At 37.5% G+C, this 23,047-nt stretch overlaps 1 protein-coding gene across 4 annotated transcripts in view; it reads left to right on the top strand.

Moving 5' to 3' along the window:
* The first annotated feature begins 3,535 nt into the window (after nt 1–3,535).
* The window catches only part of NRF1 (nuclear respiratory factor 1), an 88,560-nt gene continuing 69,048 nt past the window's right edge, over nt 3,536–23,047 (top strand). For 2 of the 4 annotated variants that reach the window (XM_023753529.1, XM_023753528.1), the window contains exons 1-2: nt 3,537–3,679; nt 17,097–17,328. In XM_023753529.1, the coding sequence (XP_023609297.1) occupies nt 17,106–17,328 (223 nt within the window). In that variant the 5' untranslated portion in view covers nt 3,537–3,679; nt 17,097–17,105. Of the gene's footprint in view, nt 3,680–17,096; nt 17,329–23,047 lie in introns of all 4 variants that reach the window. The other 2 variants (XM_023753527.1, XM_014455484.2) reach the window with 2 other exon arrangements.

Below are 23,047 nucleotides of genomic sequence, written 5' to 3'. Positions count from 1 at the left end.
TTTAAACGCCTCAAAAAATAAAATACCCTCAACATTCTGCTACCACCACACTGTATGCGTGTGTTCTTTTGCTCTTAGTTTCACAGTGGATCAGAGGGAGTAAGACACAGGAGGTAAACCACAGAATGATGAGTGTTAGGCTCACGTCTCATCTGTATTACTGTTGCTGTTGCCACTGATCTTCTTATGCCCCACTCCTTGTGTGAGAAAGCATGCTTTTAAACAGTCAGTCTTACTTTAAATTAATAAATACACTATCCATATATTTTGCAAAATTTGTGGAAAATAGAGCACTGTGAATACTGAGGTTTTGGTTGTTAGATCTTGACTCTTCTGCATATACTTGATTTCCAGTGATTGGTCTGGCCTTCATTTTTGTGTGTTTTTTATTTCTAAGTTTATATAAATAATAATTTATGTAAGTAACTTATAAATACTAGGGACTTTCATACTATTTAAAATAATTTTTATAAAATAGTATAATGATTGCAATCATAAAAGTTGTGTGCACAATTCTCTATTTTCCTCAAAAGTCAGCTCCTTGTCTTTTTTGTTGTTGTTAATCCTCACCTGAAAAAAATTTTTTTCCCGTTGATTTTTTTTTTTTTTTTGAGAGAGTAGAAGTGATGGGGGAGAGGCAGAGAGAGAGAGAGAGACATTGATTGGTTGCCTCCTGCACAGGCCCTGTCTAGGGATCAAGCCTGCAGTAGAGGTGTTCTTGACCTTGACCGGAGTCGAACCTGAGACCCTTCAGTCTATGGGACAACACTCTAACTACTGAGAAAAACCGGCTAGGGCAATGGTTCTCAACCTTCCTAATGCCGTGACCCCTTTTAAAAAAATATATATTTTATTGATATTTTACAGAGAGGAAGGGAGAGGGATAGAGAGTTAGCATTGATGAGAGAGAAATATCGATCAGCTGCCCTTGACCAAGGTATATGCCCTTGACCAGTATTGAAGCTGGGACCTTTCAGTCCACAGGCCGACGCTCTTTTCGCTGAGCCAAACCAATTAGGGCTAATGCCACGACCCTTTAATACAGTTCCTCATGTTGTGGTGACCCCCAACCATGAAATTATTTTTGTTGCTACTTCATAACTGTAATTTTGCTACTGTTATGAATCGTAATGTAAATAACTGATATGCAGGATGTATTTTCATTGTTACAAATTGAACATAATTAAAGCATAGTGATTAATCACAAAAAAAATATGTAATTACATATGTGTTTTCCGATGGTCTTAGGCGACCCCTGTGAAAGGGTCGTTCGACCCCCAAAGGGGTCGCGACCCACAGGTTGAGAACCGCTTGGCTAGGGCATCCTTGGCCTTTTTTTTGTTATTGTTGTTAAACAATTTTGTTCCCTTTGTATCTACTGAAAGTGGGAGTGGATAATTAGCTAAACTATTTGCTATGGATGAAGAAAAACATGAAATCAATTGACTGCCCTGATGTTCACAGAAGACTGTAGCTTCAAAAGACGTTGCTTTGGGAATTTCATGAATTGCATTTGTTCCTATAGTGGGGAAGCATGCTGTCAGGACCCTCAGTTTGTAGGAACCAGTCCTCACAGTAGCTATGTCCTCTAAGGCTGTGATGGTCGGGGGAGCAGGAGACATGTACTAGGGACTAGGATGGGTGACTGCAGGTGCAGTTTGAAAAATCAATTCAATATGCATATTATTTATAATCCTAACTCACTGGACCCTCAGTAAAACCCAAATTTTGGCTTAAAGACATGCACATGATAGTGTTAGTATAGCAATTAAGGAGTCTAAGCCAATAATGGTTAGAGACTGTGCTTTAGGACAGAGTGGGTGGGTCTGTGATGGAGAAGATGGAGTACTTGATTGGAAGGCACCAGATGTGGGCTCGAATTTTGGTTTTGCCACAACTAGAGATGTTACGTTGGTTAACTCAGACTTTCTAGGTATCAACTTAATCTGTAAAATGAAATCAGACTATATAGTCTCCAAGGTCTTAGGTATTTTAAATTTGCCTCTTGTTAAAGTAAAGATCTATAGGCAGTTGGGTCTGACTAGTTTTCAGGATAAGAGGATATAGTTAGGGAAGCCAAAGTGAATAGTTACAGATTTTTCAGGCAGCCTTCATCAGGATATTATTTGTGCTTTTTAACAAATCAAAAAGAAGAGAGCCTTTGATGAAAAAAACTTATTTCCTGCCTCATCTCTTTCCTTCCCATCCTTAGCCTCTACAGTTCAGAGTCAACCTTTAAAAACTATTTTACTATTTCTGTCTTTAGCTTCTCGTGGAGTTACTTCCATGAGACTTCATAATTAATATGTGTAAACTTCTGTTCCTTATTTATCAACTTTAGATCAACAGTATCTGAATTTTTTATATGAAGAATAAGAATTTAACTGACATTTTCTACCCTCTCCTTTCTCCATCTCCCTTTTTTGATATTTATATTCTTTTTTAATAGTCTTTTATGACGTTCCTTTATAATTTTAAATGGTAAACTGTTACTTAAAATTTTTTAGAATTTTTATAAGCCTTTATTTGAGCCAAACTGAGAACAGTGTTGGGGAGCAAGATCTCAGGTGCTCCTAAACTTTTTTTTTGTTCCATCAACATTCAATACGGTCTCAACTTGTAATTTTGTAAAATGGGGTTATAAGTGCTCCTGTACTTCCCTCTTTCTGTATTTCACTTTCTAGGAACTATCCTTTTATTGTCAAGGTTAAGACTTTCATTCTGCCCTCTGTCCACCACCAAGTATTATGTCCTTGTCTTTATGTTTAGATTGCTGTTTTTACTGCATTACCTTTCTATGCTTGCCATAATAGCAAGTCCAGAATCATAACTGTATGATTACTCAAAGTTTTATGGCCTTTTAATGCTAAGAAAATAACGGGTATGTGTAAATAAAGACTTAGTTTAGTAAACCATTCATTTACTCATTTAGGTGACAGATGTTTATTAAATAACAGAATTACTTCAGTGCTGTTTATAATAGTGAAAAATTGAAAACAATCTAAATGAGTGACTTTTGGGAATTAGTAAAATAAGTACTGTATACTTTTACAGGGAATGCTCTGTAAACATTTAAAAATGATGTGAAATTTTAATTATTTATCACATTAAAATATTTATAAAATAGTATATACACTGTAGCCTCACTTTTGTTATAAAAAACAACCACTATATAAGAAACTTGGTGGGAAGAGGGGGAGGCTAGACCCATACTGTATACACCAAATTGTTAACTTTGTAATGTGGCCATCTTGGGTGGTGATTTATGTTTCTTTTTTGTTGTTTTTTATTACTTGTATTTTATCAGTTATTCAAAAAGAACATGTGTCACTTCTATGATAATAAAAATTTTAAACTAAAGATAAAAACATTACAGTTGCCAGTCAGTTTTTCTTGGGATGTTAGTGTTAAAATAAACTATTAGTACCTGATAAGAATTCAGTAAATATTTGTGGAATGAGAGGAACATAGAATCATAGCGATCTATAGATTAGTAGTATTGACTCTTATACCTTCATAATTTTATCCAGAGACAATTTCAGTTATCTCAGAAGAAAATTCATGCATTGAACGGTCTGCAGAATCTAAGAAACAGCCTTAACTGAACGTTGGTTTTTAATGACAGATGCAGCAGGATTGAGGCCCACTATAGAAGCAGGCAGCAATGCTATATTTCACAGTAAGCAGATCTGAATGAAAGTGTCCTTTGTGCTTGTCTGAGACTGAGGGGTGGGACTTGTGGCAATTTATGTTATTTCTTCTTAATGGAAATTGAGGCAGCCTCTAATCCTGCTATCACATGACAACTACTTATTTGATTTTTGGTAATTTGGGGAGCAGCTGTGGACAAATGATTTTTCTGCAAAAAGAGCCAGCTGCATTCTGGTCCATTTGCAAATTAATGCATGGGTTTACTAAACTTCCTATCCATCATGTTTTAATACAGGGATGGCTTCAGCAACTCACCTGCTTTTTATTGATAGTTGTAGCTGTTAATAAGTATCTGAATATTTGAGGATGCACTTTCTAATCCTTTTTATCATTGCCATTAACATTAACTAGGTACCTTCTCAATTCAGGGTACTGAGCCAGATACCAGATTTGTAAGCTGTACGGTATTGTACAGTGTGGATAGAGTAGTTTTCTCTTTAACAGTCGGGTCAACATTAGCCTATTGTCAGCTGATTAGATTGCAGTGCAAAGAAAGAATCTGCCCTGGCTAGTGTGGCTCATTTGGTTGAGCATCATCCCATGCACCAAAAGGTCAGTGGTTAGATTCCTGGTCCGGGCACATGTTTCAGGCTCAGTCCCCAGTAGGGGGTGTGCAAGAGGCAGCCAATTGATGTTTCTCTTTTACATCGATGTTTCTCTCTCCCCCACCCCCCACCCCCTTCGTGTCCCACAGGTGTAATAAAAACATGAAAAAAGAAAAAAGAAAGAAAATGATCTGGTGTAGAGGTAGCCAAGGGCTGTGTTCCTTTGGTTCCCAGACTTCTGAGTCTGCTCTCTGGGTGTTCTTGATGCCCCCTTACTAAGCTATGTGCTTTTATAAGCCGTTGCCTCTGCTTATGTTTTCTTCTTCTATTCTGGCACCTGGCTGAAGACTCTGCTTCTCCTTTATGCTATCTACTCGATGTCTTTCCCTCTTAGTTCTCCCTTAGCCTTGGTGATTATCACTAGAATATGTGTGTGTGTTTTCTTTTTTTAAATGGCAAAAGCTTTCTTATTTAACTTTATTAATTTGTACTTATTTTTTAAAATATTTTTATTGATTTCAGAGAGAAAGGGAGAGAGAGAGAAATATCAATGATGTGAGAGAATCATTGATTGACTGCCTCCTGCACGCCTCACACTGGGGATCAAGCTTGCAACCCAGACATGTACCCTGACTGGGAATCGAACCGTGACCTCCTGGTTCATAGGTCAATGCTCAACCACTGAGCCACACCAGCTGGGCTGCACTTATTTTTTAAAGCTCATATAATCCAGAGACTTAAGAAACACAGGGAATTGGGTTGGTAGGGTCTTCTACAATGAGTAAAAGAAAGCTTTCCCTTTCTTTGATTGTGAACACTAGTGGGGCAAGGGAGAGATAGTGACAGTCCTTCTATCCTTGCAATGTTGAATTTTCACAAGGGACAGATAGATCTGAGTTATTGTGTGAACCTACCCTATTGGAAACTTCTTTAGCAATGATATATAATAGCCTGTGATTAGAAGCAAGTCATTTCAAAACTTAAAAATAAAATGTAGAACTACACTGTTCACTGTGGGAGCCACAACCATATGTGACCATTTAAATTAAAATGAACTAAAACTAGCCCTAGCCAGTTTGGCTCAATGGATAGAGTGTGGGCCCACAGACTGAAGGGTCCAAGTCCAGTTCTGGTCAAGGGCTTGATCCCCAGCTCTGGTTGGGGCGCATGAGATGTGTCTCTTTCACATCTATGTTTCTCTGTCTCTCTCCCTCCCTTTCACTCTCTAAAAATCAATGGAAAAATATCTTCGGATGAGGATTAACAAAAAAAACAAACAAACAACAACATATAAAATTAACTAAAACTAAATAAGATTAAATGTTTTATTCCTTTAGTCATAGTTGTCACATTTCATGTGGTCAGTAGCCACATGTGGTTATTGGCTATTGTTTTGGGCAGTATAAATTTAGAACATGTCTGTTATCACAGAAATTTAGATCAGTGCTGATCTAAAACCTATAGAAGAATTGATGTATTGTAAAGCACTTGGTGAAGTAGATTCACTAACTATTTTATATGGAAGGATGTTTGTTCCAGTTGAATTTGAGTAACCTGAAATTCCCTGTGCTTTCTTTATATTTTATGTTGTTGTGGCACCCTCTTGTGTTTCATCTGTGGTATAGCTATATCATCATGAAATAATCTTTTTATGATTTGAGTCTAAACATTGAAATATTTTGGAAAATTTTGTAGGTATATGCCTTTTTCTAGGTAGGGGATCTGTAGCTTTCATGTATCCTCAAAAGGGTTCATAATTTGGAAAAGGTCAAGAACTACCCTTTGATAGAGATCCTAATATGGTCAAAACTCCTAGTTTGTGATCTTATTAACTTTTTTTTTTTTGCCCAATGTAAAACTAAATCATGTAACTTTCCTTTGGGCATTTCTATGCTTTACCTATCCTTTTATGTAGAATAATAATAACAACAACAGGTTACACTTAGTCAGATACTTATTATATACCATGTTTCATTTTAAGCCCTTGTACATACATGATCCTCACAATAATTCTTTTTTTTTTTAAATATACTTTATTGATTTTTTACAGAGAGGAAGGGAGAGGGATAGAGAGTTAGAAACATCGATGAGAGAGAAACATCAATCAGCTGCCTCCTGCACACTCCCTACTGGGAATGTGCCCACAACCAAGGTACATGCCATTGACCAGAATTGAACCTGGGACCCTTGAGTCCGCAGGCTGATGCTCTATCCACTGAGCCAAACCGGTTAGAGCACAATAATTCTTAAGTAGGTTCTGTTATTCTTTCCATTTGCGTAATAATAAAACTAAGGCATAGAAAAGTGAAACTTGTCTGAGGTGCTAGTGAGTGGCAGGGCAAGGATATAAACCCAATACTCTGACTCCCTGCTGTAGAAATAAGAATAACCTTTAAGCAGGTATGAGGTGAAATGGAGAGGAGACTTTACATACCCTTGTACACGTTGGATCCAGTTATATAATAAGAAAAAATAATAACTCTAAAATGCTGCAAACCACACTGGAAATTAGAATTAATACCCATTATTGAATTTCAAGTAGATGTGCCTAGATCTGCATAGTCTGCCAAGAACGTAGAGCGATAGCCCTGGTGAGGTGCTTCAGTTGGTTGGAACATCATTCTATACACGAAAAGATTGCGGGTTTGATCCCCAGTTGGGGTGCAACTTGGAGTCTACCAATCGATGTTTCCCTCTCTCTCAAAATCAATAAACATATCCTCAGAAGAGGATTTAAAATTTTAAGAATATACATATATACTTTATTTTAAAAAAATATTTTTATTGATTTCAGAGAGGAAGGGAGAGGGAGAGAGAAACATCAATGATGAGAGAGAATCATTGATCAGCTGCCTCCTGCATGCTCCCTACCGGGGTTCAAGCCCACAACCCAGGCATGTGCCCCTGACCGGAATCGAACCCGGGACCCTTCAGTCCACAGGCGAACAACGCTCTAACCACTGAGCCAAAACAGCTAGGGCATATATTTTAAAAAAGAAGTTAGAATGATAGATCAACACTGCCATTGCTACCACGTATTCTTTAGTTTGTCCAAACACCTAATCTAGTCCATTCATTGAAGTATATGACAAATATTTTTGTGACTGTTTGTTATTGTTATTTCTGTAAAAAGACATTTATTGTATTACTGTGATGTCAAGTTTAAGGTTTACTGGAATGTTAGACTTATTAAGTACTTTACTTAAAGCATAGGTAAGATAGACTCAAAGAGATAGTCTGTGTTTATTGTCTGTACCTTCTCACTTCTAAGTGTCCCATTCCCCACCCCCCCAATAAATTTGTCTTTTTTTTAAAATATATTTTTTCATTGGTTTCAGAAAGGAAGGGAGAGAGATAGAAGCATCAATGATAAGAGAGAAATTCCTTGTGCTTTCCTACACTCCCCCTATTGAGGATCAAGCCCACAACCTGGGCATGTGCCCTGACCAGGAATTGAACCATGACCTCCTGGTTCATAGGTCAACACTCAACCACTGAGACACACTGACCGGGCCCATTTCTCTCTTCATGAGGCATTTTATACTCTAACAGTCTCATTTTAATGATTCATCAAACTCAGGATTTTGAATTCAACTTCCATCAGTGTATGGAAACAGAAACCCTAGTGATGGTCTTATAAAAATGCCCTTAGAGTCACTTTATTGACATACACAAATCAATATAAAATTTTACTGCTTACCAGCACTGAGCAATATCTGATGAGGGTGCATTTTTTTCTTCCCTTTATATCAGTCAGAGCCTAGTAAACCATAGGAGGTATTTCCAAGAATGTAATTGTGGGAATTGGTTATACAGGTTGAAAACTGAAAAAGCAAAAAGTAGACACTGATATAATCTGAATACTAATAACTTGAAACAGCTACCAGGCCTGGGGGAACAGAGAAGAATCTGGGAACTCAGAGGCGGCCCCCACTCCGCTGGTAATCTGACCTCTGAGTGGGATGCCATGCAGCTGTTGCTCAGCTACCAGGGGAGAGAGGGGCACAGCTGGAGCAACACTGAAGAATGAAAACGGCAGGGAAATCCCTTCTCCCTCCCCTTTTCATCTCACAATGTTGCCTCCCCTTGCTAAAGCGTAGCTGGAAGCTGGCAGGCAAGTTTGACAAACAAGGTTAGCTGACCAAGCCCAGAGCTGGGTGTAGAGCAGTTCAGATCAAGTAAAGAAAGAGACGAGATGAATAGCCAGCACAACCTTGTAGGGGAAGAAATTGTTATTGCCTGGATTTTAGCTTTAGTAATGAAAATTGCAACCAAGTACCTCCAAGCATTTAGCAAAGAGCAAATTATGATAGCACTGTTATTAGAGACTTGATGGACACAAGCCCTGCCTTCAGTGAGCTTACAATATTGTTTTCACAAAACCTCCACTCTTCCTTAAGTCATATGAAGTTGTGTGGTTAAGCTTGTTTTTCTCACATATTATGTAAAAGTATAATTATTAACTGGATTCTCGGGCTGTTACTAATGTTAATGAATATTTATAAATGTCATCAACATATTTAAATGAAAACTGTTATGTGATTGCAGCCTTACAAAATTTTGTTATTTTCAGATGCTCCAAATTAGTAAATTATTCTTACTCAGGGCAAAACTATTTCTTTTCTTTTAACCAATTCTTTTGGTGGTGATGGGGGGGTGATATGTTAATCTTTTTTGTTGTTGTTGTTAATCTTTTTTATTATCGTTTGCATTCAGTATTATTTTGTATTAGTTTCAGGTATACAGCACACTTCACAAAGTGCTCCCCCGGATATTTCCAGTACCCACCTGGTACCACACATAGTTATTACGATATTATTGACTATATTCCCTATGCTGTACTTTGCATCCCCTTGACTGTCCCTTCACTATTTTCATCCAGTCCCCCTCCCCTCTGGCAACCATCAGTCTGTTCTCTGTGTCTGATTCTGTTTCAGTTTTGTTTGTTCATTTATTTAAGGAAAAACTATTTCTAAACTTGAGCAGTGCTATTCTCTTGGTTCTTAGCATAAGAAAGGGACTTGATTTTTCTAATGACAATTTGCTCTAACATCATTAGTTTTAAGTTTCAAAAGGATATTATAATTATTGGCTTTTAAAGTTCATTTTGTTAAAAGTCAAAGTAATAAATTCATATGATAAAAGATCAAATAGAAGCGTTTAGAATAAAAATCAGTCTTTTGCCATATTCTTCCACTACCCCCTTCCCACTTTTTAAGAGACAATTTCTTTAACTGTTTTTTATTATAGTTTATTTTGTTTATAGTGGTATCAAACAACTTCTGCATAACTCCAAGTAATATCTATACCATCTTTTCTTGGTTTATCAAACTTGGGTATTTTTCACTTCCTTGTAAATAAGGATTACCTTCCTGTCTCCTCTATTTTTGATAGTTATATTGTAATAATACTAAGTTCTTCCATCTCTTCTTGATAGTATCCCTGACTCCCATCACTGTGTAAAGATAGGGTGGTAGTGCTCCTCACCATTGTCCACCACTCCACCCCTCTCCTACATCATTTCTTTCAGCCTTATCTGCTTCTACATTGTCATAGTTCATAACTTTTACATTCTTTTTTATATTCTGTTTGATTTTCCATATTTTTATCTATAGTTGGAGTCTGAAAATGGAAAACAATAAACTGCATACATGACTATATGGCTTTTGCTCTGTAGAGAGAGCCCAGTGGTGTGGGAGGAGGATATATTTTTCTCTGCAAGGCCATTTGAAAGAGAATATTCCTAGGATGGTCAGATGGTTTCTTCTTATTTTGAGTCGAATTAAGCCACACTTTACCTTGCTTCTGTTTTCACTTTGACTTTCTTGTGCAATTGTTTTCTATTTTTCCTGCTTTGGTGAGATTTTGACCCATTACCCTATGTCCCCCCAAAATTAAATCCTATTTTTAGCTCTTTTGAGAAAGCCTGTTCTGCTTAGTAAAATTTCTGTCTTAGTTAAAAAGTTTAGATTCTGGACATGTCTGGGAATGTAAGTTGAGCCTCTGGGTTTTTCTGTTTCTGTTTGGACTGTAGATACAGTCTTACTCTGAGACTTTGCCTTAGGCAGTTCTTGCAGCTTTTCTTTTGATATGATAATGTCATTGATTAGACTAATGCTTTCTTTTACATTTCGTTATACCTTGATTAGATTTCCTGGCCTGCCTTTTCCTACTTTGATTTTTAAATTACTCTCTATACTTAATCTCATCTATTATGTGTGGATTAGACTAAATTTAACTCTCTTGGACATTTTATCCAAATTCCCGTAGCTCCCCTGGTATTATGAACTTCAATACCAGGGTGCTGAGACAAGAAAACCTGATTTTTCTGTGCTCTCTTCCATTATCTTTCAGTCCCACTCTTATTGCCCTGGAATGGCAAAAGCAGAGACTTCTCTGTACCACAATGCACCCCCCTTTATAGTTCATATAATAAAGAAGAACCTTCAGATAAAGCACATGTTACATCCCCAGGTGATGATCCAGGCTAAGAAAGAGATTTTAGTGAACTTCTTACCATGTTACATTATCGTTGACTAATCTGCTGACCGTCACTGGCTCCAGGTGATAGACAGATATGCCTTTTTAATTTGGTGTGGCGTTTAGAATTCTGTGTTGCTGGTGCTTTTATTTTGTTTTTCACATCTGTTCAGAAGAATCACTGTCAGGTCTATGTTCTCCATTTTGTGCACTGTCAGGAAATGATGCTAGAGATGGTTGCCTGTAGTTTCTTTGTTTTACGTCTGGGAGAACTGTATCTTAGTTGTTAGAGTTAATATAATAAAGGGCTTTTTACCAAGACATGGAAACAACTTGTGTCCTTTGACCAATGACTGGATAAAAATGCGGTACATATATGCAGTGGAATACTACTCAGCCACAAAAAGATGAAATACTGCCATTTGGGACAACATTGATGGATCTTGAAAGTATGCTGAGTGAAATAAGTCAGGAAGAAAAGGATAAGAGCCATATGATTTCACTTATATGTGGGATATAAAACAAAAAGCAACAGCAGCCCAGCTGGTGTGACTCAGTGGTTGAGTGTTATCTATCCCATGAATCAAGAGGTTCGATTTCCCGTCAGGGCACGTGCTCGGGTTGCAGGCTCGATCCCCAGTAGGGGCATGCGGAGGCAGCTGATCCAATGTTTCTCTCTCATGGATATTTCTATCTCTCTCTCCCTCTCCCTTCCTCTCTCTCTAACATCAATTAAAAAGACATATTTGCCCAGCTGGCGTGGCTCAATGGTTGAGCATCACAGTTTGATTCCCAGTCAGGGCACATGCCCAGGTTGTGGGCTTGATCCCCAATGTGGGGCCTGCAGGAGGCAGCTGTTTAATGATTCTCTCTCATCATTGATGTTTCTATCTCTCCCTCTCCCTTCCTCTTCAAAATCAATAAAAATATATTTTAAAAAAGCAACAAACAAAAAATTTATAAACACAGACAACATTATGGTGGCTACCAGAGTGGGAAGGGGGGAAGATGAATAGGGTAAAGGTGGGTCAAATATATGGTGATGGAAGGAAACAGGACTTTGTGTGGTGAGCATACAATTGAATATACAAATGTATCATACAGTTGTATACCTGTAACTTATATAATCTTATTAACCAATGTTACTTCGGTAAATTAAAAAAAAGAAAGAAAGAGGGCATTTTAGATGCCTGACTCAAAATTAAAAACAAAACAAAACAAAACAAAACACAGAGATGGAGGTCTAATTTAAAGGTGAAGAAATTGAGGCCCAGCCCTTGTGAGAATAGTCAGAGAATAAGTCAAGAAGGATAGAATAATAAAAACATAGTAATTCTGGCATAATAATAATATTAAGCATATGTGCTGGGCACTGTGTATCTGGATGGTCTCATTTAATCCTCATGTCCTTTTGAGTAAAGGAATTACCTTTTTCTTTTCATTAAAAAGAGTTGAAATTGAGACTTAGAGGTTAGATAACATCTAGGGGTTCTGGATATGGAGTAATAGTCTGTCCTGTGGTTTTGTGTGTGTTTTTTTTAAATCATATTATCTAATATGTTTTCAACCATTAGCCATTCCTATCAGTTTTGCTATCCAGAGAATCTGACTCCATGGATGAGTGCTAAAAGGCATCACTGGAAATGCCTTGGGGAGGGTGGGCATGATGCTCTCCAGCAGTGTGTATATGTCAGTCATATCAGGCTTTAGGCAACCTATTTTATACATTATTTTTTGAAAACATTGAAAGCATCATTGACAAGTATCCCACTCTGCTTCAAAGAAGTTTGAAATACCTTTGCCTTTGCTTTTTCACAGAGTGTGCTGCATAAAAATGGTTAGAGAGGCTGAAGGATGGGAGGGGAGTGAGGTAGAAAGATGAGGCACTGGACAAAAGTGACAAGCCTGTGAAGCAGACAGCTATTGATTAATGCAGTAATTGCATTCTGAGAAAATAATTGAAATCCATTATGCCAAGTGCATAGTGTACAAATCCCTTTGAAAAGCAGTTAGATGCCATCTAATCCCAAATCATTTAAAAACAATTTTGAAGTACCCAGAATTCTAAAATGCCCTAAGCAGTTCATCTCTTAGTCTAGAAGAACAGTGAAATGGAAAATAGTATTTTAATGTTGTCTTTCCCTCATATGTTATTTTTAATTGTGTGACTTAAATAGTATTAAATTGCATTTTAGATATGGACAAATCTGGGAGGTAGGATATATTCCCTTGAATATTCTGAAACACACCAAACATAGGATATGGAAAAAACCTCTCTTTATTTTTTTTTATTTTGACATAATTTCAGGCTTTTAGAAAAGTTGCAAAAGTAGTATAAAAAACTATCATTACCCAGATTTCCCAAATGTTAATATTTTACCATGTTTTCTTTCTTTTTTTCTCTCTCTATTAAATGCTTATTATTGTACCAAGTACCTGTTCAAAGCTCCATTTGAAGAAATGAGGGTGTGAGTTTATCTATGAAGGTATTATGCCACACAGAACTACAAAACTGGGAGATGATCTCAGGCACAAAAGAAAGTATAGAAAGGGGTTTCAAAAGATAGACAATTATTAGATCTTTTTGGATTTGTGGCATCCTTTTTGTAATTACATTGAATTTTATTTTGAACTACAGAATACTCCCTGAGATAATCAAATAATTCCAAGGACTTATCCTTGAGTCACAAGGATGAGTTATGATATGTATGTGATGTGAGAGTGAAAAGACATAATTAAAAGTTAGAGCCCCCCCCCCCCCCCAAAAAAAAAGAAATTGGAAACAGCACCAGAATATAAAACAGAAATCAAGGACCTTAGAAAAGTAAAAAGTTAGGCAGCTACATGGAAATAGTTGACCTAAAGAAGAAAGATATCAGGATGAGGCTTAAGAAAGCAATTACACAGAGGAACAAAGGATTTTAAAAGTCCTCAAAGAAGGAAAAGGAAACCTTAATAATAGAGTAGAATAAATTGAGAAAAGAATTTCGCATGAATAATTATATTTTTACTTATAGCCACAAAGGTCATATTTCTATATCTATATGGCTGCCTTTTTGTGGGGTAAACTCTAAATATGCATGCATTCTCTTTCATAGAGAGTGTCTTTCATAGAGCAGAAGTTTCTCATTTTAATGACGTCCAGCTTTGTCAGTTATTTCTTTTCATGGATCATGCCTTTGGTGTTGTATCTAAAACACTATTGCCATACCCATGGTCATCTAGATTGTCTCATGTTATCTAGGCGTTTTGTATTTTACACTTAGGTGTATGATCTGTTTTGAGTTACTTTTGAGGGTCAAGTCTATGTCTAGATTCACTTTTTGGCATGTGGATGTCCAGTTATTTTATCCCCATTTGTTAGAGACTGCCTTTGGCCCATTGTATGTATTACCTTTGCTCCTTTGTCAAAGATCAGTTGACTGTATTTATAGAGGCTTGTACCTTTACTTTTTATTCTGTTCCATTGATCTGTTTGTTCTTAATACCACACTACTTTGATTACTGTAGCTTTAAGTCTTAAAGTCAAGTAGTGTCAGTCTTTCGACTTTGTTCTTCTCTTTCAGCATTGTGTTAGCTATTCTTGGTCTTTTGCCTCTCCTTATAAACTTTAGAATCAGTTTATCAATATCCATAAAATAACTTGCTGGGATTTTTTATTGGGATTGCATTGAATCTGTAGATCAAACTAGAACATCTTGATAATAGTATTGAGTCTTCCTACCGTGATGCTTATTTCTACTTTGATTTCTTTTTTGTTGTTGCTAATCCTTACCTGAGGATATTTTTTCCATTGATTTTTAGAGAGAGTGGAAGGGAGGGAGGGGGGGAGGGAGAGAGAGAGAGAGAGAGAGAGAGAGAGAGGGAGAGAGAGAGAAGGAGGAGGAGGAGGGGGAGGGGGAGGGTAGGGGGAGGGGGAGGAGGAATAGAACCTGCAACCCACATACATGCCCTTGACCTGGAATTGAACCTGCAACCCTTCCGTGCCTGGGCCAACACTCTAACCACTTAGCAACAGTGGTTGGGGCCTCTTTGATTTCTTTTTATCAGAGTTTTATAGTCCCCCCCCCCCCCCAAATAGATCTTATTCATATTTTGTTAGTATTTCATTTTTTGGTTACTAATGTAAATAGTGTTGAAATTCTATTTGTTCATTGCTGTTATATAAGAATTGATTTTGTGTATGAACTTTGTGATTACTGTAGCATTGCCGTTACTAGTTTCAGAGTTTTGTTGTTGATTCTTTTGGATTTCCTACATAGACAATCATGTCATCTTGAACAGAGGAAGTTTTTTACCCCCTTCCCAATCAGTATTCTCTCTCTCTTCCTCTTTCTTTCCGCATTAGCTAGGACTTTCAGTACAGTGTGGAAAGGAGTGATAAGTGGGGGCATGCTTGCATTATTCCTGATGTTAGCAGGAAAGCTTCTATAGTAGTCCCTGCTTATCCACAGTTTCATTTCCAGCAGTTTCGTATATCCACAGTCAATTGTCATGGTCAGTGATTAAGGATCACCCAAAATATGATGATACATCAGAAGGTCAATAGTAGCCTGACGCTGGTTCACAAGGTCTACATCATTCATCTCGCTTCATCTCATCCTGTAGGCATTTTATCATCTCACATTATCACAAGAAGGAAGGATGAGTACTGTACAATAAGATAATTTGAGGGAGAGAGAGAGAGAGACCACATTCACATAACTTTATTATAGTATATTGTTATAATTTTTCTATTATTTTTGTTAATCTCTTACTGTGCCTAATTTATAAATTATAGGAAAAATCATAGTATATATGTGTGTGTGTGTGTGTGTGTGTGTGTGTGTGTATAGGGTTCAGTACTACCTATGGCTTGAGGGATCCACGGAGGGTCTTGAGATGTATCCTCCACAGATAAGGCGGGACTATAGTAATTCTCACCGTTAGGTTTGATGTTATCTGTAGATTTTTATTTTTATTATTTTTTAAAATATATATTTTATTGATTTTTTACAGAGAAAAAGGGAGAGGGATAGAGAGTTAGAAACATCAATGAGAGAAACATCAATCAGCTGCCTCCTGCACACTCTTTACTGAGGATGTGCCTGCAACCAAGATACATGCCCTTGACCGGAATCGAACCCGGGACCCCTGAGTCCGAAGGCCGATGCTCTATCCATTGAGCCAAACCGATTAGGGCATATCTGTAGATTTTTAAAATCAGGTTGAGGAAGTTTCCTTCTATTTCTAGTTTGTATTTCTTCTTTTTAAAAGTTGAATAGTATTGCATTGTATAAATATTCACATTTTGTTATCCATTCACCCATCAGTGGATAGTTGGGTTGCTTCTACCTTTTGGCTATTGTGAGTTTTGCTGTTATGAACATGGATATGTATAAATAACCCTTTGAGACTGCTTTCGTGTTTTCTGGATATAGACCCAGAGTGAAATTGCTGGGTCATATAGTAATTCTTTTAAGTTTTTTTGAGGAACCAATATGCAAAGTTTTATATACAGGTATGTTTATTGCACTTATGTTTATAATAAAGATTTTGGAAGCAGCAGCCTTGCCATGTATCAGTAGGTGATTGGTTGCATAATTATGGCACATCCTACAATGCAGTATTCTGCAGCTATTTAGAAAGGTCTGGTAGATCTGAATGTTTTGACATATCAGATGTCCAGGTATATTGTAATAAGAAAAAAAGCAAACTATAGAATAATATGTGTAATATGAATGTTTTTATTTTAAATCATATGTATGTATGTATGCTTTTAAAAAGTTTTTTTTAAAGATAATGCACTTCTCTGTAGTTGTTGGGGAAAGAGGGAACAGATTATAAGTGCAGTAGAAGAGCAAACCTTTATCTTTATAAATTACTGCATCATTTTAGGGTTTACAAGAAGCACAGTTTTATAAGCAGAAAATCCAGTTTGAATGATTGCAGTTTTTGGGGGGCGGGAATTTAACTCCAATTTGTCTATGAAATACAAAGAAAATGTTAAATATTTCATTTACTTATTAAGTGTTTTCATGTCTATAGTGTCAAATGTCAAGTCACTGGGATCTTTCAAATATCTTTTTTTGTTATATTTAATTGTCTTTTACTGTTATGTGTAATATCGGAGTATTTATTGTTTTGTGACCTCAGGTATAAAATTAGCACAGTGAATTTCCGTCAAAAGGTATAATATAAGGAAAATATTCTATCATTTTTGGGTCATATTTGAATGGTGCCTCCCTTTTCCCATGACTTGGTATGGTGAGGTATGTAGTGAAATCAAAGGTTTCTCCTGCTCTTAGGGAAAATATCACTTAGTTTAAGTATTGTGTTACATTATATACTGAATTCTGTTCTTTGCCTTTTTCCTGACAGTAGATCTACATGGAGGAGCACGGAGTGACCCAAACTGAACACATGGCTACCATAGAAGCCCATGCAGTGGCCCAACAAGTACAGCAGGTCCATGTGGCTACCTACACTGAACACAGTATGCTGAGTGCTGATGAAGACTCGCCTTCCTCACCAGAGGACACCTCTTACGATGATTCCGACATACTCAACTCCACAGCTGCCGACGAGGTAACAGCCCATCTGGCTGCTGCAGGTAATGTTTGTATTGGAAGTTCTTTATTTTTTGTTTAACTCTGGTACCCTGCATATCTGGAAGAGCCTAGGATGTAGGCACTCTCACATTTATCTTCATATTGTTTTAAGCCTTGGATTTTGTGCCAGTGCTATATCGAGACTTAAGTCCTAGAATCATATACTATTGGTGATATGGCTTGTTTTTTATTTTTTTATTTTTTTCAGCCATCTTAACGATCTTTTGACTTTGAACTGAAGCATTTAGTCCATTTATACTAAATGTAATCACTGATATATTTAAGTTCAAATTGATGGTGTTTACTGTATGCTTTCTCTTTATCTCACTTGTTCTGTGTTTTCTTTTCCTTTTAGAGTGATTGAAAGTTTTTATTTTTCTCTTGTTAGTTTGGAGGTTATATATACTTTTGCTATTAGGGGTACTCCTAGAAATTATAACATACATACTTTACTTATGTCCAAGTATTATATAATTGATACTTGTGTCCTCTTTAGGGATAATGGAAGTTTCTTAGAACACTTGAACTTCTTTCTTTTACATTTTTATTGAACTTATTGGGGTGACATTGGTTAATGAAATTACATAAGTTTCAGGTGTATAGTTCTATATTTCATCATCTGTATATTGTATTGTGTGTTCATCACCCAACGTCAAGTCTCCTTTGTCACCATTTATTCCCCCTTTATCCTCTTCTACCTCCCCCCACCCCACCCCTCTTTCCTTCTGTTCTCTGTGTGTAGGTGTTTTGTTTTTTTCCTTTTTTAAGCAATTGTGGATGGGATTGTTTTCTTAGTTTCCCTTTCTGATAGTTCATTATTGGTGTATAAAAATGTAACTGATTTTGTATCCTGTTACTTTACTGAATTCATTATCAATTCTAGTAGTTTTTTTGTAGAGTCTTTAGGGTTCTCTATATACAGTATTATGTCATCTGCAAATAATGACAGTTTTTCTTCATCCTTTCCAATTGGACTGTCTTTTATTTCTTCTTCTTGTCTGATCGCTATGGCTAGGACTTCCAGTACTATGTTGAATAAGAGTGGTGAAAGCAGACATCCCTGTCTTGTTCTGATCTTAAGGGAAATGCCTGTAGTTTTTGCCCATTGAATATGTTAGCTGTGGGTTTGTCATATATGGCCTTTATTACGTTGAGGCATGTTCCCTCTATTTCCACTTTGCTGAGAGTTTTTATTGTAATTGGGTGGTAGGTTTTATCAAATGCTTTTTCTACATCTATTGATATGATCATGTGATTTTTATCCTTTATTTTGTTTGATGTGATATATCAAGTTTTTTGATTTGTGGTTTTTATACCAATCTTGCATCCTTGGAATACATCCAACCTAATCATGATGTATGATCTCTTTAATGTGTTGCTGAATCTGGTTTGGTAATTTAGTTGAGGATTTTAGCATCTATGTTCATCAGGAATATTGGCCTATAATTTTCTTTCTTTGTAGTATCCTTATCTGGTTTTGGGATTAGCATAATATTGGCCTCATAAAATGAGCTTGAGAGTCTTCCCTCCTCTTGAATTTTTTGGAATACAGTAAACATGATTTTGTGGACCTAGATTTATTGGACTTTGGATTTAACAGACAAAATTTCCAGTCCATATAGCATGTGTGAACATTAATACCCTATTAATTTTAAAATGCTTTTTAACCAAAATTTGCTTATAAACAAATAGGTTATTTTGTTGTTGTTCGTGAATAGGCCATATGTTGGAAAAAACACTAGTAATTTCGCCAACATAAATAAATATTGCATATCTACACCTATAGTCTACATATTTAAATCCAAGAGTCACTGCACATAGACAGTGTTCGGCCAATGATTATCACTTGATCACACCACATTGAGTGCCAATATTTGTTGCTTGTTGATCTGTCATTATTTTTTCTTTTTCTTTTTTTAAAAAAATATATTTTATTGATTTTTTTACAGAGAGGAAGGGAGAGGGATAGAGAGTTAGAAACATCAATGAGAGAGAAACATCGATCAGCTGCCTCCTGCACACTCCCTACTGGGTATGTGCCCGCAACCAAGGTACATGCCCTTGGTCGGAATCGAACCTGGGACCCTTGAGTCCGCAGGCTGATGCTCTATCCACTGAGCCAAACCGGTTAGGGCTATCTGTCATTATTTTTTCAAATAGGTTTTCAATTTCTTGCTTTCTCTCTTCTCCTACCGGCACCCCAATGATGTTAATGTTGGTATCCTCGAAGTTGACCCAGAGGCTCCTTACACTATCCTCATTCTTTTGGATTCTTTTTTCTTTTTTGCTGTTCTGATTGGGTGTTTTTTGCTTCCTTATATTTCAAATCGCTGATTTGATTCTCTGTTTTATCTGCTCTCCTGTTGATTTCCTGTAAATTATTCATTTCAGTTAGTGTATCCTTCATTTCTGACTGGTACTTTGTTATACTGTTGAGGTTATCACTAAGTTTATTAAGCATCTTTATAACCATTGTTTTCAATTCTGCATCTAATAGATTGCTTGTCTCCATTTTGTTTAGTTCTTTTCTGGAGTTTTGTTCTGTTCCTTCATTTGGGACATGTTTCTTTGTCTCTTATTTGGCAGCCTCCTTGCATTTGTTTCTATGTATTAGAGTTGCTACATCTCCCAGGCTTGGTAGAGGGGCCTAATGTAAGTATTCTGTAGGGTCCAGTGGCACAGCCTCCCCTATCACCCAAGCTGGGTACGCAAGGTGTGCTCCCCCCACTCCCAACCCCTGTGTGGGCTGTGTACACCCTCCTCTTGTAGTTGAGCCTTGAATGCTCTTGGCATGTCAGTGGGAGGGATCTACCCCGTGGCTGTTCAGCTGCAGTTGGCATGTCAGTGGGAGGGATCTACCCCGTGGCTGTTCAGCTGCAAGGACTGGATGTGACCACTGACCTCATACTTCAGTGGGCTCTGGTGCCTGCTGAGCCCACCCCTTGAGTGTGTCACTTATGGAGGTCTTTGGGTGGTTGTGCTTCGAAGTGGCTGAAGATATCCACTGGGTGTGCTGGCTCTGGGGCCTCTCAGGAGGTGCAGCTGCCACCTGTGTTCTGCCCGGGGCCACCTGGCATGAGCTACAAAGCGATCTGCAGATGACTGCTACTTGTGCTGGGCTTGGTGGTGCCCAGACAAGGCCAGTCTGTGAACTGCTGCCTGGTGCTGAGCCTACGGCCACTTAGTGAGAGGTATGGGGCATGCTGAAGCCAGATCCTGCGTGTTTAGGAAAATCTGAAGCCTTGTCTGGAAAAGCTACGGGAAACAGCTTGGGTGGGCCCAAAAGTTGGGTGGGGTGGAGCCTCAGAGAATCACCAGGGCGGGGCAAACTCTGCGAGCCAGGTTATTGGAGTCTCAGATACAGCGCCTGCCTGCTTGCAATGTGGACGAAGGGCTCAGTAAAGAAACAATGGCCTCTGCCAGTACTTATGTCTGGGAGAAAGCTGCCCTGATATCAGACAGTTCAGTTCCTCCTCATAGGTCTCATGTCTTTCAAGCTGACACACCAAGGCTGGAGCTCAGAGAGAATGAATCTGAGTAAGTCTGTGCAAGGGCCCTTTAAGAGGAACTGGGTGGGACTCCAGCAGCCTTCCAGCGCCCTCAGCCTCATTCCCCACTGGTTTTTACAGCCAGAAGTTATGGGGACTTCTCTTCCTTGCTCTGGAACCCTGGGTTGGGGGCCTGGTGTGGGGCTGGGACCCCTCACTCCTCAAGAGGGACCTCTGCAATTGAGATAGCCCTCCCAGTTTTTATCTGCCACACGTGGGTGTGGGACCAGCCCATTCCCCTCCTACCAGTCTTGCTGTGGCTTCTTTAATTCCCTAGTTGTAGGACTTCCAGTTAGCCAGATTTCTGGCAGTTCTGAATTCTGAATGATAATGGTTATTCTGTAGTTTAGTTGTAATTTTGATGTAGTTGTGGGAGGAGGCGAGTATGCTGCCATTTTGACCAGAACTGCCCACTGGTTATATTTGAATGAATGCTAGATGCTGTGTTTGGAAGATGAATTTTATTTATTTATTTATTTACTTACTTACCTTTATTATTTTTTAATCCTCACCTAAAGATATTTTTCCATTGATTTTTAGAGAGAGTGGACGAGAGAGGGAAAGACAGAGAGAGAGATTGATGTGAGAAAAACACATCGATTGGTTGTCTCCTGCACAAGCCCCGACCAGGGCCCAGGCCGGGGAGGAGCCTTCAACCGCGGTACATGCCCTTGACTGGAATCGAATCCGGGACCCTTCGGTCCACAGGCCCAGGCTCTATCCACTGAGCCAAAACGGCTAGGGCAGGAAGATGAGTTTTAGAAGTAATTTGGGTAATAACTATGTATGGTGTCAGATGGGTATGAGATTTATTGGGATGATTGCTGAATTATATAATGTCTAATCACTGGCTTGTACACCTGAAACTAATAATATTGTATGTCAACTGTAATTGAAAAATTAAAGTAAAAATAAGAAGTAATTTGATATCTAGAATAATATTATCCTCCTCGAGAGGATTTTTATTTGCTTCTGCCAGATGTCTGAGGGCACTAGCAATCCTGGATCATCTTAATCCAATTTAAGGTTTTAAGACTTTTTCTGGGCCACTAAATTACTTAAAGCTGAGCTATATTTTGTACCATTCTCTTTGTTATTTACATTGTATATTTAGCATTATGTGGAAGATTCTTAAACCATACTTGGGTGGATCTGATACTGTATTGGGCTTAGATGTTTAGGAAAAACTGGACAGGAGATCAATGATCAGGAATAGCCAAAATACAACATCTTTTTAATATATGCTGTATTTAAGGGGAGGAAGATAGATGTAATGAAGAAGAATCTTTTTACCATAAGTTATTGTCCATTGTATATTTCTGGAATGGTGAATTTAAAAATAAAGCTTCGTAGCAGCAAATCACATGAAATATTTGTAAAATACATTTTTGAAGTTCTTATACGTCCCAGAAGAGGGCATCCTAACATCGTGAATCCAGGTCAGTTTCTTTCCTAGGATGCTTTTGAGACAGTTTTGCTGTATTACTGTACTGTATTGTCATAGTGGTAAGATTAGGAAAGGACTTTAGCTTAACTCTTTTGTGTGGCAGATATGCAAACTGAGGCCCAGCTGGTAGAAATGATTTACTATACAATCATTCAACAATTACTTACTATAGACTCTATTTCTATATATAGGTACTATGAATAAGACAAGCAAGAGCTTGCTACTAAAGGTGTTTACAGACCAGTGGTGAGAGAAGGTATATATAATAAAGTAAGATATTTTCAGAAAGTACTGAGCGCTCTGAAGAAAGTAATGAAGTAAGGTCAATGAAGAGGAAGGGGTAATAGGGAGCTGCTTTTTCTTATCCTATTTCCCTCCCTTCACTGAGGTAACCTGTTCTGTTCTGAATGTGGTCTTTATCTTTCTCTTCCGTTTCTTTTATGTTTTTGCTGTATATCAGTAAATAATACTTAGCATTGCTTTGCATGTTTTAAGTTTTATATGAATGGTATTACTCTGATGTTATCAATTTATAACATTATGTTTATTCATTTGGTATTCTTTTTCTGAGATTCATGTTGATAATATGACTATATGTTTTCATTTTAACTGTTGTTTGGTAGTCCATTATCTGGCTGTTTCATATATTGGTAGAATACTTAGGTTGTTTATAATATTTTGCAATTATAATTGCTGCAAATTAAAATCATCTTAAATATTTTCTTG

Source organism: Myotis lucifugus, unplaced genomic scaffold (assembly GCF_000147115.1).
Source record: "Myotis lucifugus unplaced genomic scaffold, Myoluc2.0 scaffold_46, whole genome shotgun sequence".
Classification (NCBI taxonomy): domain Eukaryota; kingdom Metazoa; phylum Chordata; class Mammalia; order Chiroptera; family Vespertilionidae; genus Myotis; species Myotis lucifugus.
This window is presented reverse-complemented; position numbering and strand designations above follow the sequence as displayed.